Source organism: Synchiropus splendidus, chromosome 8, assembly GCF_027744825.2.
Source record: "Synchiropus splendidus isolate RoL2022-P1 chromosome 8, RoL_Sspl_1.0, whole genome shotgun sequence".
NCBI lineage: Eukaryota > Metazoa > Chordata > Actinopteri > Syngnathiformes > Callionymidae > Synchiropus > Synchiropus splendidus.
Window position 1 is genome coordinate 13,047,603 of NC_071341.1, and position 15,623 is coordinate 13,063,225.

Sequence of the window (15,623 nt, forward strand, 5' to 3'; positions counted from 1 at the left end):
GATTTGATTCAGCACTCTGGTTTCCTCCCACAGTCTCTCTAAATTGATCCGCAGGTGCGTCGTTGTCTGCGTGTCCTGTCGTGAGTCCTGTCCAGGGTGTCCCCCCTCTCCTGCTGGTGGCTTGGACAGACTGCAGCAACATGACTGAGGGTTTGATTCCAAGTGAGTCAGAGTCACATGCAACTCAAGAGTCAGTGTAAGAGTGAACAACAGCAGACGACAAATGTGACATGGATAAATTGTGAAGTTTAATGTTAAACTGCATGACTTGTTTCCACACATCAGATACATTGTTAATATTTACATCAAACATGAATCCGAACAAAAATATAAAAACTAAACTAGTTTTCATGTACATGTACTTGTTTTCTCAGAGTTCCCTCGTTCTGCTGCTAAATCTACTCAGGTCTTCCATGACTGTACAGCCCCGTGCAGGTCTATATTTATACTGTATATACCTCATTAAAAAAAAGCTTAACAAAACACAAAGGTCGAGAAAAAAAAAAAGAGGTGGGACAAACATGTCGAGCGTGTTGGTGATGAAGCGCCGCCAGCTCCGAGCGATCCTGGCCAGAGCTGCACACGTGTCACGGGACGACAGCAGTGTCAAGTGCGATCACAGCAGGTACACGACAGACTCCTCCTGTAGTTGAACCACTTCGTAAACTACACGCTAGCACACATATCGAGCCGATGCAAGACAACACGGTGAGTACAGGAGAAAGTCCCACAGTTTTACTCAATCCCATCGACCACCACGAGAAACGTCCACATCGTAAGGTAAATATTTGTCAACAATGAGCACAAACACGATTGTTTTTTTCTTTTTCTTCAAACGAACTTCGCCAAACATGGAATGAGAAAAAAAATGCGAACTTTAGACGTTGTCTGACGCCACGGGATGGAAACAGGTTTTTGTCTCTGACGGTCATTTTGCTTCCAGTGTCGCAGTTGACTGGTTAGCAAGGAAGTTGCTGGACTAGCTAACCGTTAGCAACACAGTTCTCTGAACACTTTCTTTTTCCTTTCATTTTCATCCTCAACTAAACGTTCTAGCTGTTAGCGCTAGCTCTGACACCATTTGCAATAAAACAGCTTTGTCTTCGAGGCTAGCTGTTAGCACAAAAGTGTTTCAAACTTCCCTCCATCCTATTGCTCCTTTCACTATCTTATTTTATTCTCCGTCTAAATCTTTTGACCGTCAGAGAGTCGCCCGTTGCCATAGCGCGGCGCCGGCAGTCGTAGCGGTGGCTACAGGGCTGGTGTGTTGGTGGCAGTTTCCTAAAATTGGCTCATTAGCTTATATATGGTCAGAAATGAACAGTCACAGTGTAAAATAGAGTCTTAAAATAAGTGCTATCATACATAACCGAGCATTCCGTACAAAAATACAGTAGCAAGCTTTTCTACGGCGTGTTAGTCTTCAGGCGCTGGATAACTGTACAAGTTAAATCGCCTATCCCTTCAAAATAAAAGCCGTGAGCTAGTTTCTTTTCCACATCTTATAATGTGTGTGATTGTCTTCACCAAAGTTGACCCGCTTGAAATCGGCTCCTGCGCCGAACCGGACGGCACAAAGGACCCACGTGACGAAGCTAACCTCTGCTTCGAAAGCACAGATATGGAGATCACGTGAACCTGGGAAGTTGCTTCATGCTGCCGAATTTATTTTCCGTCTGGGTGATATCAGATGTAAACACAAGTGCAACGTAAATATGGCAACTAGAAAAATAAATCACAATGTAGGTCACGCCTGAGAGACGCCAAGTCATTCTAAGGGTCGGCCATTTTGTTCCTGTGAGACATGTTGGGTTGCAGAATGTCCTGTGAGACGATAGAACAAGCTAGTCAGTCATTTAACTATCAACACCTGCTGTGACGCCACAAAAAAACACGTATTTTATTGATAAAACAACTTGTTTTGTTGCATATTGTCACTCACTAAGTGAGTGCTCTACAGACTGAACTGGGAATTACAAGTTTAGTTCAGTGAACTAGTCTAGTGAATTAGTCTCTCCGCACTTGAGATAGTCATGAGTCGCAGTGACTCTGAGTCAGCGCAACTTTAGGTTCTTTGACTCGAGTCATTTATTTATCGTGTTTTGTACCAGAAACTCCTCTGAGGTTGTTTCTTCATCTCCATAAACACGCTGAGGGGTTAAAGAAATGACTTGTTCACACAGTTGCCCATTCAAGAGCCGTTGAGCCATTGAGTCAGCGGAGCTCATGGTGAGTCATTCTTCTAATGCTCTGCAGTCTGATTTCGAGTCAGTGGGCTCTTCTCTAGGAGTCATTTGTTCATTATGACGTGTGAAAACAGAAACCAATAGTTCAGGTCACAGAACCGAGTGAGTTTGTTCATCGTGACTCGTCTGTTTCATTGCGCGACTCGTTGCAGCTCTTTGAGAGTCGTTGTTCATCATGTCCTCCAAACACAAAGCGGGTTTGAGGCGAGTCGTGAACTGAGCGAGTCATTGCGTTTTCCCATAAAGCAGCTGTGAAGCCACCGACATAAAACCGTCGCCACGGTAGCTCGTGACTCCACCCATCTTACGAACTACCCCGACCAGTCTTAGCGGCGTGCGTGGTTGCCACTGTCAGCAGCCTCAGGCCGACGTCCCGGGACATGTCGGCGTCTGCCGGGCCTGATCTGGATAGAAAAATAGAAAGTAGATACTGCTGGATCTTGAGCCCTTTTAGGTGTTTCCTTCAACTGACATTCACGAATGAGCCGAAATATCAAGTGTCGAGAAAGAGAGCGACTGCCAGTTCACACCATCTCATGATACCTGTCTTTAAAGGGGTCCATGTTGTCACAGGTCGATGACTCTTTTGTTTTTCTTCACACATACAGTAAAATACTTTCAAAGAGGCAAGCATTTGAGAACAGAAGCACGATGCTAACAAGGGTCACTACCACTGCGGGGGCTGGTCCAAAAGAAAGAGTGAGGTTTTCTGTACACGGTTGGCAGAACAGCTCAAAAGTGAAAAAGTGGGCACACAGGTGAGGGGTGACGGGGGCTAGTCGGTGCCGCTACAGTCACGAGGTGAGAAAGGTCCTACAGACAGCGTCAGTGGAGAAAGCAGTGAGTCGGTATCCAGGAAGGATGCGGGGAAGGGGAGGGGGGAGTTGGGCGAGGAAGGGCCCGTGTGTCGGCTTCATTCCACGTTCAGTCCAGGATCAAAGGAACGATTCGTTTTTCAGATTTTATTTGACTTAAACTGAACCCAGAACTCTGAAGTCGCAACAATTCATCATTTCAAACCACTTGACTTTGGTTTTTTTTTCCTCAGACTTGCGCCTCGCATCGTTGCTGGTTCTACGAAGAATAACAGGCCGATTGTTTCTATTTTAAATGTGAGAGCCATCCTGAGTTTTCTAAAAACTCTGATTCAAAGGTCCTGCCGGATTGAAGACTAGCATACAAAAACAACAACATCTGTACCTTTCATGCAATGTCTTCATCCATAAAGGTTGATGAAGAAGTTCTTGGATTCTTCTTGGGTAAATTCAGACAAAAGCGTTACATTTGAAAACATCTTAATATAACCTTTGTCGTTGCATGAATGAAACGCTATGCTATCTGAAGCTCACAGGAAGTTTGTCGGCGACGATCTAGCTCTTCCAGGAAAACATCAAGTGGCATAATAACTCAAGATGTTTGAGAAGAAGTTGTCGACAGAGACCATCACCATTACAAGTCATAGAAAGCAGCTGTTGGCGGGTAGCGGTTGCTAAAACGCTGGCGTGGGTTTTCAACGAACAATTGTGCGACAGCTTTCCCTCTCAGTTTTGGATCCTGGACTGAACGTGAAATGAACGAAGGAAACACGGGACCGTCTCTGGTTTGTGTGTGGCTCCTCCACGTTCCTTTTGACTCCTCACGACGACCCGTCACACAGACTGCTCTTTGGGGAAGGTGTAGGGGGCACGGGGTGGGGGGGCGCTGTGGCCCATGTTGGAGTACATGGGCTCGTTGGCGGGGTTGGCTGCGTAGGGGTGCTGAGGCAGGAAGGTGACCGGGGGGTGGGCTTGGGCCGGCTGAGACTCTGGGAGGGGCTCCATGTTGCGCTGGTAGCTCATGTATTGGGCCGGGTTCAGCAGTTCTTCGGGATGTGTCCCAGAGTCCTGCAGGAGGAAGCACAAGCTGCTGTGAGAAACGGCTGCGGAGAACACACACGCTTCACTTCATCGTGATGTGTGAGTCAGGTGATCCGTGAGTCAGGAGGTGAATGAGTCAGGAAGATCCGTGAGTCAGGTGATGTGTGAGTCAAGTGATCTGTGAGTCAGGAGATGTATAAGTCAGGAAGATCCGTGAGTCAGGTGATGTGTGAGTCAAGTGATCTGTGAGTCAGGAGATGTACAAGTCAGGAAGATCCGTGAGTCAGATGATGCGTGAGTCAGGTGATCTGGGAGTCCGGAGATATGTGAGCCTGGAGATATGTGAGCCAGGATATGTGTGAGTCAAGTGATCGGCGAGTCAGGTGATCTGAGAGTCAGGTGATCTGTGAGTCAGGAGATGTGTGAGCAAGGAGATGTGTGAGTCGGGTGATCTGTGAGTCAGGTGATGTGTGAGTCAGGTGATGTGCGAGTCAGGTCATCTGTGAGTCAGGTAATGTGTGAGTCAGGTGGTCGCAGAGGACTCCCAGAGGTTCGGCCGGAGGGGTCAGCGGACTGCAGTGGTGTCAAACCGGTCCTCAAAGGGCCGCAGTGTATGCAGGCTTTTGTTCCAAGGAATCAAGAGGACACCACCTCACCAATCAGGTGTCTGAAGGCTGGAATCAGTTTATGGTGCTGTCACCTGACTGGTTCATCTGCAGGCTTGGAACAAAAACATGCACTGCACCGCTGCAGGTTGACACCACTGAGGTAGAGGCCATAGAGAGATGTGTAAATCCCTCCTGTGATGTGAGGTCTCAATGAAACATGAAGTCTACTAGTGCTGCGAGTGCAAATCAAGCCACACGCCCTGTGGGAGCAAACGCAGCCTGGATGTGCCAGCAACCATTTCGTCTTCCTGCCGACAGGTTCAAGCCTTCATTGTTGGAATACACTCATAAATGTGGAGCCCCGGGAGGATTGGGGACGTCGCTCCTGAACTAGGTCGGGGCTTCACCGTCCAACAGAGGAGATCAGACTTGTCAGGGATTCTCAACAATCCTGCGCCCCAATGTTACAGTGGTCCCCTGTGCTGAGCCTCGCTCAGCTGGGGTGCAGGAGAACCATTCTGGAGTGACGTGGTCCCGACTGGATCGGAGGTCAGATCCGGGCGGAAAATGAAGGCCCAGCTTTTGTCTGATGTTCAACAAACTGCAGTGTTTTCGTCTGACTCTTTTAAAAGGCAAATATAGAGCAGCGCTGTTGCATCTTTAATGGCGGACTGAAGCTTCCTCCCTGAAGCCCTCGCGGCGCTGTCGGGACACCAGGGAACGTTAGAATTGCTCCTCCACTCCAAACAACTGCCTTCTCTTGCATCATGTCGAAGACTCTACCAGGCTAACAAGGCCCTCTCTTATCTCCTAAGTGGAGCCGCCGTCTGTTGCCGTCCAGCTGCGGAGCCACGGCGAGAAGAGTTCAGAGGCAGATCTGAGTCAAGCTGAGTTGAAAGAGCTAAAACGGCTCATTATTGGAGCCGATGGCATTTTCAAATCATGTCGAGCCAGTGGAGCAGCAGCACTGCTCAGTTGGTTTGGAAAGTTCTGCACTGCAACTTGGAGGAGGCCCCGGGACACGCCTGAGAAACCTGTAGCTCTGACCTCAGATGGAGTCAGACCACCTGCTGTGGTCCTCAGGAGCCATCGGCTGCTTCGTCAGACTGTATCTAGAGGACTTGTCGTCTCCACAAGGGAGTTTGACTCAGTTCAGGATCCAAGTTGGGACCACACCTAACACCTTGTTGTAGGTGAGCACATCACCACAGAGGTCACTGGAGTTGAAATGTCCCACATGAAACGGAAGAGAACCTTCAACATAAATGTGAAAATAGAAAAAGTGCCAAAAGTTGAAGATAAAAATCAAGTCAACTGTAGTTTGAAGTCACAAAAGTTCAACTGCACTGCAACTTTTGTCTTCATTGGTCTGTTAAAAAAAGTCAGAAGAACAGAAAAAGCACTCGGGGGAGGGGTTACCCCACTATGCAAAAAATATAATAATAAAATAATAATAATAATGACATGATGCTATAATCTGGGGCGGCACAAATAAGCTAACAATAACAACACAACAAAGCAATATCTTGTCACAGAAAACCGACTACTAAAACAGCTTTATCAATGGAATGAAAAACACAAATATTTTGACTTAACAGTAAAAAGCTGAGTGTCAGTAAAACATGAAAAACAGAAAAAAGGTGAACCACGAGAAAAAAAACCCTTCCGCACAGAAGTCGCTCGGGTTGTTGTCCAGGTTTAACTGACCCTACTGCGACTCAAGTCGTACTCTGACTCAAGAATCTTTTGAATCTTGAAGTCGCAACACTGCAGAGATGACTTCAGTCTCCAGACTCTCCTGTCGAGTCGACTCAATAATGACACTCGTAACATGGACTTGCTCGGGTCAGGTGTGGGACCCGACGAGTCACACACAAGTGATACAATAAGAACCGCTCCCAGCTTATTCAAAGAGTATTCAAAGGTCACTGATTCTTATTGAAAGACTCCTCCACTCTTCTTGGATATACGATACTATAGGTCGCTGGCACCAGGGCGCCCTCTTCTGGACACATCACCACATTCAAATATATATATATATATATATATAGATCATGGTTGCGAATGCGTTGTTGGTTCGAAGCCTTTACGCCACAAGATTCCTGAACCTTTGTGAGACAGTCAAGGGGTTCAGGACCAGATGAGACAGTCATGAAGGAAGAGAAACCTCTGGAGGAACTTTCATGGATTCATCACAAATCTGTACATCTACGAGGAACAGGACGCCAAATCTGGGAGCTGGGAGGAGGCCCCGGGGCAGACCCAGGACTCTCTGATGATGGAGCACGGATGTGTTGGACCAGCTTCACTTGACCTCACTTCAGCTACCATATTGGACTTTATGAAAGTAATAATAATAATAACAATAAAAGTGAAATGCAATCATACTTTTTAATGATACTACACACATCTGAGATGTATTTGACCAAAAATAAATTAATGAAAATGACTAAATTATTTTTAAAACCTGCAGATCCCATTATTTCAGATGAAATATGAATGAATGTTGGGTTGATTTTAGCTGGATATGAATATGAAAAGTCATGCAAGACTGAGAACAAAGGACGAGTTCAATCGATCGATCACTCACAGAAAAACAAAAGTTGGCTTCAAGTCTCCAGTCGAGACAGAAGCTTGTGTTTTCGGGGGATTTCGTCAGATCTGATGCAAACACCGTCCTGGATTATTCATGGAGGTCGAGGTCCGTGTCAACAAAGACCAGAGGTGTTCCGAGTCAGATCATCCAGAGGAGGTCAACTGCGTCCCCCGTCACATGGACAAACAAGCCACCTGAGTGGACTCTGATTTCCTCCCACAGTCATCCTCATTCTGCCCTGCCATCAAGTTTCAAGTCCAACCCTGAGTTCCATTCATCTCTTCTAACACCTGTAAATCTCCTGGAGAGTCATCGGTGAGCTCAGGGGACTTGACAGACTCACCAGGCGTCCTAAAATCAAGAGGCATATTCCAGGTATGTCTTGAGCTCATTTCAGCAATGAATGACTTGTTCTATGAAACACCAGGAGAGACAAGAAGTGATGTCAGTGGCTCGAGGTAAGCACTAAACCAGAACCTTCATACATCAGTGGTCACAGCGTATACAGTCTTCTGTCTTCATCTTATATCGCATAGGAGGGTTTCAGGTGGATCTGTGCGATTCTCAGCATCAACTAGCGATAGGCAAGTCACCAGTACATCGCAGGGCACATGAAGACATGAAGTGTGGTGAACCCACATATTGGAACAAAATTTAAAATACAAATTATTTTGTAAAAATATATATTTTTCATGTTTTATACATGATTCTAATATTATTTTTATTTTATTTTTTAAATGATAAAAATTTGTTGGTCAAACTTGTGACCCCTTCAGGTGGGTGGTTATTATTATTCAGCAACTGAGTCCAAGTGCGAGAAAACTTTCCCTCAGAACAAAGGACTTCTCTTCTAATCTTGTTCTCATTCTTCTTGAGTAACAACTGAACTTCTTGTCGTCTTGCTGCGATTATATTTAAAAAGGAGGGACAATCTAAATGGGATCTTTTTCACCTGCGAGTCTGGGAGCTCAGCGCCAGCCTCCAAGATTCCCACATCAGACAGGGCGCCGATGAAGACGTGGCGGAATCCGCCGGTGATTAACAAGCGGCTGATGTATTTCTCTGATTATCTGGAGCCACTGAACTTGAAGGCGGTGATTGTTGGGAAGACGGCGCGGAGATGAAGCGCGGCTCAGAAAACAGCGCTTGACAAGATGAAGCTGAGCGTCTCATTAGGAGCCAGGTGTCAGGGGGCCATTCCCCGGACGCCTTTCATGTAGCGGCGCGGCGCCATCAGTTAGCGGCTCGCTGAGTCGACCGGAGCTGACAAGATCGATATTCCCTCGTTTGTCTGGGAGGACCTTCTCTGAACCCTCTGAGTCAGTCATCAGCCCCGGGCTCTTCAGCGGCGGTGGCGGCGGCGGCGCTCCACCAGGGTGAGCGCTCCTGGGTCTGAGGGCCAGGCTTTTAGCTAGGAGAGTGTCTGCAAAACATGCCAGATGCCAGATTCTCGACCGTAGCTTGGCCGCCGGATTACACTGGTATATGGCGACATCTGGTGGCCAAGCTACGGTCGAGAATCTGGCATCAATTTTTTCATGTTTTGCAGACGCCCAGACGCCCTCCTAGCTAAAAGCCTGGGTGTCCCCTGGTCAACCCAGACGTCACTGTAAAGCCTGTCCAGGTGCAAGTAACGCTTCCTCCTGTATGAGTCCTACAAGGACTCGCTCACCTGAGTCGATACATCCGTGAGAACCAGCCGCGCTCAAGTGATTCAAGTGGTCAGAGTCACCTGGTCTAGCTATTCTGTCCGCCCTCTGGTGGACAACAACATAAATCCAACTGCAGAAAAAGCAAGTTAGAGGCGTGGGGAAAGAGTCCCGGGTCATACAGCAGCCCTGACGTCAGCATGGTGAAACATGAGTCAGATCAACAGAGACGGAAGAGGAAGGGGTCAGGGGGAGCCGGTGCATGAGAGGAGGGGTGCATCACTCTGTGTACCTGGAGGCCAAAGTCTGAGGGGAAAGGCCTACAATGGCATGCGCTAGTGAGAGCTAGGCTGGATGGTTGCATACTCGACAAGGTCCCCAGGGCCAGTGATAGTGGAGCTTCGTGGGCTGGGAGAGGAGGCCAAAGCTGCAGTATCCAGCTCCGCGTACTGGACATCGCAGTCCTTGTGGCCAGAGTTCTGGAGACAAGAGAGGCGAGAGGTGTGTGAGGAGTGAGGCAGCCAAAAAAAAAAAAGAAAAGAAAAATAAAAAGAGTGACAGAGCGACCGCTGATCGAGGGCGACAGCAGGGTGGTTAAATTAAGATCATGAGGTGTTAAAGATGGAGGCACGACAAAGAAGCATAGTGACAGGTTGAATTCATTCACACAACAGAGACGCTCTAAAGCTGGAGGCGAGGTGGAGCGTGGGCAGCCGTGATCGTTGCTTCCGTTCTTCAATTCAAGATGTATTTATATATATGTGTATATATATATATATATATATAGATATAGCATCTTGGTCGGAGTGACACCTGCTGTCTTCCTGGAGAGGATCTGTGTTGTGTTTCAGAACGTTACAGCAACATAGTTCAGCGGTTGAGAACACGCTGACGGAGATTATAATCCGTGTGACTTTACAGAGCTCCAGAGCTCCTTGCGGTTTCTGTGGTGCCGTGCGCGAGCACGAACATGGATCTGGAGTTCTGTAAATAACCAGCATTATAATCATGTGTCGGAGACACCAGTCACGAGCCACACAGAACATCACACAGATGGGGTGCCAGGAAGTCAAACAATGGTGGAGCTGATGAAGGCCAACTTCCTCGTGGACTGTGGCATGGCAGATCAGGACAGATCTGTCAGAGTCACCAGTCACCCATGTCAAGTCAGAAAAACAATCACGCCTGCTGCACCTCAGTCTCCACCACCGTCGGGATTGATTTATGATGATGCCACGATCATCATCATCGTCGTGAGGATGATGATAAGGATGTAGTTGAGTATTATTTTACCAGGTATTTGACAGTTTTGTGTTTGCAATTTTCTTTTGTGTGACACATTTTACTGATTTTCCATCACTTATTTATTGAACAAGAGATGAATTTTCATATATGTGAGATGTTGTTTATTTGTATTTCTTGAGGGTTTATTTATTTATTTTTTTCATCCGGACCTGCTTGTTAGCATCCTGACAGTGTTAGATGTATTTAGGGTCGTATTTTTTAGTCATGTTTGTGACTTGAGTTTTAATAATTATTTTGTTATCGTCTAATGGCATGCATTTCATTTATCACAGTATTTGTTCTTTTGTCCTTAGAATGTGTTTTTGTTCAGCATATTTTATCTACTCATACTTTCATATTCTACCTACAAAATACAATTTTAAATTAATTGTTACTACTTGTGAAATATCTTAATTTCATCTCACTTTTATTTGACTTGCATGTATTTTAATTTTAGATCTATTGATTCAAAACCTGGATGGGTTGTTTTATTCACTTTTTTACTTGTATTTTTATCTATTTATTTGTGTTCTTTTTCCTATTTCGTCGTCTTGTAATTTTTATTCTCATTATCATTTACACATTTATTATTATTATTTATTCATGTATATGTATTAATTCATGTTTATCTTAAGCAGTGTCCCATTTCTCACCCTGACACTCGTAACACTGCGTTTTGCACATTCATATGTAAGTGTAGCGTGTCCCAATACTCCTAAGACCGAGGGCCGTTCACCACTTGAAATGATCCCTTCAAACCGAGGGAGCTACGGAGCTGACTTGAAACCAAGTGAGGATATGAAGTGTGGATAGATTTCCAGGATACCACAGTACTTTATTTCAAACAATGTTGGATAGAACAACAGGGACATTTTAGTAGCAAGGACTCCTCTTCCGTCTGTTTGCTTTCTCTGGTATCACACGCTAGAGAGCCAAATGGTCGACCGTGTCCCACAACATGAACAATACAACATGGATGTACAACAGTATATTTTTATATCTTCTTAACAAACAACAGTGGGCTAGCATCCAGGCTAACGTTAACATCCTCATACCTCTAACAGATCTATCACCGCAACATAGCGGCGAAGCCGGCTTTGGCTCCGCCCATTTCTTGAGATGATGTGAGATGATCAGCGCCGATGCGAGAGGTTGCAAAAACGTTGGAGGTGCTGATCTTGTCATCATCTTTGGTACACAATGCTGTCATGTGGCACTGAAGGCTAAACAGAGGCACCTAGCGACTTCAGGAGAAGGATGAGGCCAGGTGTGGCGATGGACAGTCAGTCAGCTCACTGAGACACTGAGTCATGTGAGAAACTCGCTGCACTCAACTTCACGAAACAAGACCGGCTTGGCGATGCTAGCTTCCTAGCAACGTGCCTGGTGACTCTAGCTCCCTCTCCTGGTCAGGTGTGCACGAGCTCATGTGGGTGGGTGTGGCTGATGTGTGTCCTGGCTGATGCAGTCCCCGCGCGATCAGATCTGACATGCTTCTCTCTGGCCAGCTAACAAGTGCGGTGATAGACCGGTCAGCTCATCGACTCGATGAGCGAGTGGCACATGGACGCTCCAGCAAATGACTGAAATGGGTTTGTCAATAAATGCCTATGGAGGGTCTTCAGCATTGATGAGCTTCGACCAGTCCGGGGGATATAATGGCGCTGTCCGTTGCGGGGTCTCTCGGGGTGTCTTTATGGACGGCGCACAGTTCTTCAGTCGGCCTTCACTTGTCACAAACCCCCCTCTGTTAAGACGCCTGGTTCTTATATGGATTTCTGACCCTCAGTCAGGTGCTGACTACATGAAACATGCATGAGGGAAGGAAAGCCTCGCAGTCATAACAAAGCCAAGTGTGTAAGGGACACAAACAGGAGCGAGTTTGGCGCCATCCTCGCTTTGACTTGCCTAATGGAGGTTTAGGCTGATGACACATCTGTGTTTCGCCACGCTCTTAAACACGTCCCCCACACCGACCTACTCGCCACGGTACCTGTTGTTCCGCCGTTGCGTCAGCGCCTGTCGCTTTCCAAGTCGGGATTACAGAGAAGATGATTGAAGCCTTTATAGAATCCCACATTAATGATTCAAATCTCGCCACCGCGGCGCTCAGAGCGACTGCTGCTTAAACACGGCGAACACTCGTGGTGACGGCACAATCAGGGGGAAAATTAAAGTCCACCTCGCGCTCAGAACTGGCAGCTCGCGTTTGGCCCCCGAGAGAATCATCATTAGCAACACTCCGCGCACAAAAAGTGTTTTGAAAAGCTCAGAGCCGCTGCTCTTTAAACATCCTGTTCAGGCGAGCCAGGGGTTGATCGGCATCATAGCCGGTTCAGGCTGGCGTCTGTGAAGGTGCCACCCTGCGAGGCTTCACAGGAAATGGAAATAAATGTGTCCAAAGCAAGGAGTCAGGTCTGTGGAGTCCACGCTGAGCATCAGCTGGGTCGGGACTAAACTACGATGAACGGAGCCACAGTTTCAGACTCATGAAACAAGGAAGCAACCCGTGAGTCGCAAGACTTTCTCTCAACTCAAACCTTGCTAAAATGCTTGCTCTAGGTCATGAAGTTAGTATCCACCAGGGGGCTCCAGAGCAACTAAGCAATGAGCACTACTTCGGGATTCAGTCATGTATCTGAGTGAATAAATAGACTCATAACTGAATCCCTCAAGCCTGAATGAGTCACTGGTGACTAAGTTCGACTTGGATGCTACCTTGACGGCCCAGGAGTCCTGTCGCAGAGTTGAGTCAACAGCACCATGTCTAGCTACTGAGGTGAGAAGCTGGTGGCGGCCTGTCGTAACAGAGCGAAACCCAGTCAGCAAGAGTGAGTCCTGTTGACGCGATTCACTCCATTCATGAGTCAAAGTGACTCACAAATCTAAGAGTGAGTCTATGAGTCAAGGTTAGAGCATATTCACGAGTTGCTTGAGGATTGTTAAGGTGTTGATTTGAGTCACCTGAAAACAAAATATATGACTCATGGGTGCAGATCGATTTTAATTTTGCTCAAAGACACCGTGCAACGTCTGATGTTAATGTCGATCCATGACTCGTGGGTTAATTTAGGTGAGTCTTTCCTACTCTACATTTGCTTGAACAGATCATTATTGACAAAAAATATTTCAGAAGACTGATGATGTTCTGAGTGAGTCAAGACGGTGATGTCATGAAGGCTTCACTTGAGTGACTCGGTCTGACAAGAGTGTCAGGTTAATGCTGAGTCACCCAAACTGGCTAACTCACTCAGATATATGAGTCATGACTCATGGGTTAGTTACCTCATACATTAAATCTCAACTGAGTTGAGATTTGAGTCCGACTCGATCCTCTGGCTCATTGACGGCAGCTCCAGCGTGAGCAGAAACGGCAGGAAGACGGGAAGAGAGCCACCATGGTGGGATTCACGCGGCCGCCGTGCAAACATGGCAGTAATTACGACGGATTAGCGGAGGTAGAGGCGAGGTGGGTGAGGAGGGTTGGGGTCAGATCATGACGCTGAGCTCGACAGGACCTGGTTCAGAGACGCCAGGATGTAAATGACGAGATAAAGAGCTTAGCCGAGTCGAATGGATGTTGTTTTGACTGGCGTTTACCGCAGGAAGGTGGCAACACCACGAGCAGCCGGAGAGAGAACAATCTCACCGAGCAAACACCGACGTGAAACTAAAGCCGAGCCTCCGGAGGAACCTCATCGGAGGGTGAGAAGACACAAGATGACTTCTGTTGCCAATACACGAAGAAAAAGTAAAAGAATAAAAAATGATGTAACTTTAAAAAAGAATACAACATGGTTCATTAAAAGAGATGAATTCATCAGAACAGAAAAGAATTGTAGTAAAATGAAAACCTGAAAATAGCAACGTTGCATTATCGAAGAAAATAAATCAATAATTCGTATTGAGGAGAATTTGCAAAATGAAAAAGTCAGAAGATCGGTCATTCATAGTAATCATTAGAAATAGTCAGTAAATGAAAAAATATTGGATCAATAAATACATTTCCCCGATTTAAAAAAGAAAAAAAAACATGGGCTCCAGAACTCCACGCTAACCTCACAGGCTCACAACAGACCTGCCGCTCCACCAGTCGCCAGCTTCCTCACCCTCCTCCCCTCCCTGACGTCAAACCAGCTGACGCTTCTCATGCACGCACCACCACCCACTGAGGCCCCCTGCTGGCCAAGCACAGCGGCGAGGAAAAAACACCAACGTCGTGACTCACCGGCTTGTCGGTGAAGGGGGTGGACTCGGAGGGCGCCATGTCGTAGTACGGAGGCTGCAGCGGGAGCTTCTGCAGCTCCTCGTCCTTGTCGATGTGGACCACCTGCCGGAGAAGAAGCGCAAGAGTCACCTCCATGTTGACCTCCAGGAGAGGGACCACAGGCTCAGATCAGCCGTGTTGCAATCCATCTGTTCCCTGATCACAAGTCAGGACTCTCCACAAAGCTCCACCTGCACTTCACTGAGGAGTTCAACTGAGAGACATCATCTCCCAGTTGGTCAGTTCTATCACCATCTCCTTGAGAAGCAGAGGCTCTGCTCCGAGCCTCTTCAGGATGACCAAGCTTCTGTCTGAGTGTGAGTGTGTTTCAAGTCGCCGCGTTTATAGTGGGACCAACGAGAGAAACAGCGCCTTGTTAAAGAGTTTTCATCCTTCACTCTGTTTTAAAAACAAGATTAGTGGAGTGACAAGGAGAGACGGCGCTGGAACACGCCGAGTGTTTTGTCGGATTAACTCAGATCATACAGAAGTCTGATGCAAACTGTGGAAAGAGCGTGGCAACTGAGCGTCACTCGCACTCGGGAAGCAAAGGCTTCTGGGACATGAGGAGGGAGAGAGGAAGGGAACACGGACCAGTGGTCCGAACGAGACGCTCATGTTCCACTTGGATCGCAACCCTTTGATTCTACGATTGTCAATGACCACACAACGCACTCTCTATTGATGTCTATTTGCCAGTGGTAGGTTGCATTCACATAGTCTGTTTGCGTGTAACGAAATGTTGGGTTAACAGTGTTTCTTTCAACTTGACTTCAACCTATATTTTAGCCAATATTTAAATATTTCTTCTTTACTTGTCTTGCATTATTATCCCTGTTCTCTTTAGACTTAACATTTGAATACATTTATTCCATGAAATATGTACCTCATCTTTTTTCTTTTACATTTTCTGACTTACCTTTTTCTTCTACCTTTTTCCCTGTCTTAATCTATGCAATTCTACACCTTATTCATCTTAACATTGTCGTTATTGTCATCACCTCATCACCACACAGCTGTGTTGGGACCCAGCAGAAGACAAACCAAGGTGCTCCTCCACCAGTGAACTTTGCAGCGTGAGGAGCGAGGAAGGCCACGGCAGCGCTCCTGCAGTCAT

The 15,623-nt window shown here is 46.8% G+C and overlaps 1 protein-coding gene across 2 annotated transcripts in view; it reads right to left on the minus strand.

Moving 5' to 3' along the window:
• Positions 1–226: 226 nt before the first annotated feature.
• Positions 227–15,623, minus strand: part of nectin1b (nectin cell adhesion molecule 1b) — a 134,929-nt gene continuing 119,532 nt past the window's right edge. For both annotated transcript variants that reach the window (XM_053872178.1, XM_053872177.1), the window contains exons 9-10: positions 14,468–14,569; positions 227–4,129 (exon numbers count right to left, since the gene is read on the minus strand). In XM_053872178.1, coding sequence (XP_053728153.1) covers positions 3,896–4,129; positions 14,468–14,569 — 336 coding nt within the window. In that variant the 3' untranslated portion in view covers positions 227–3,895. The remainder of the gene's footprint in view (positions 4,130–14,467; positions 14,570–15,623) is intronic.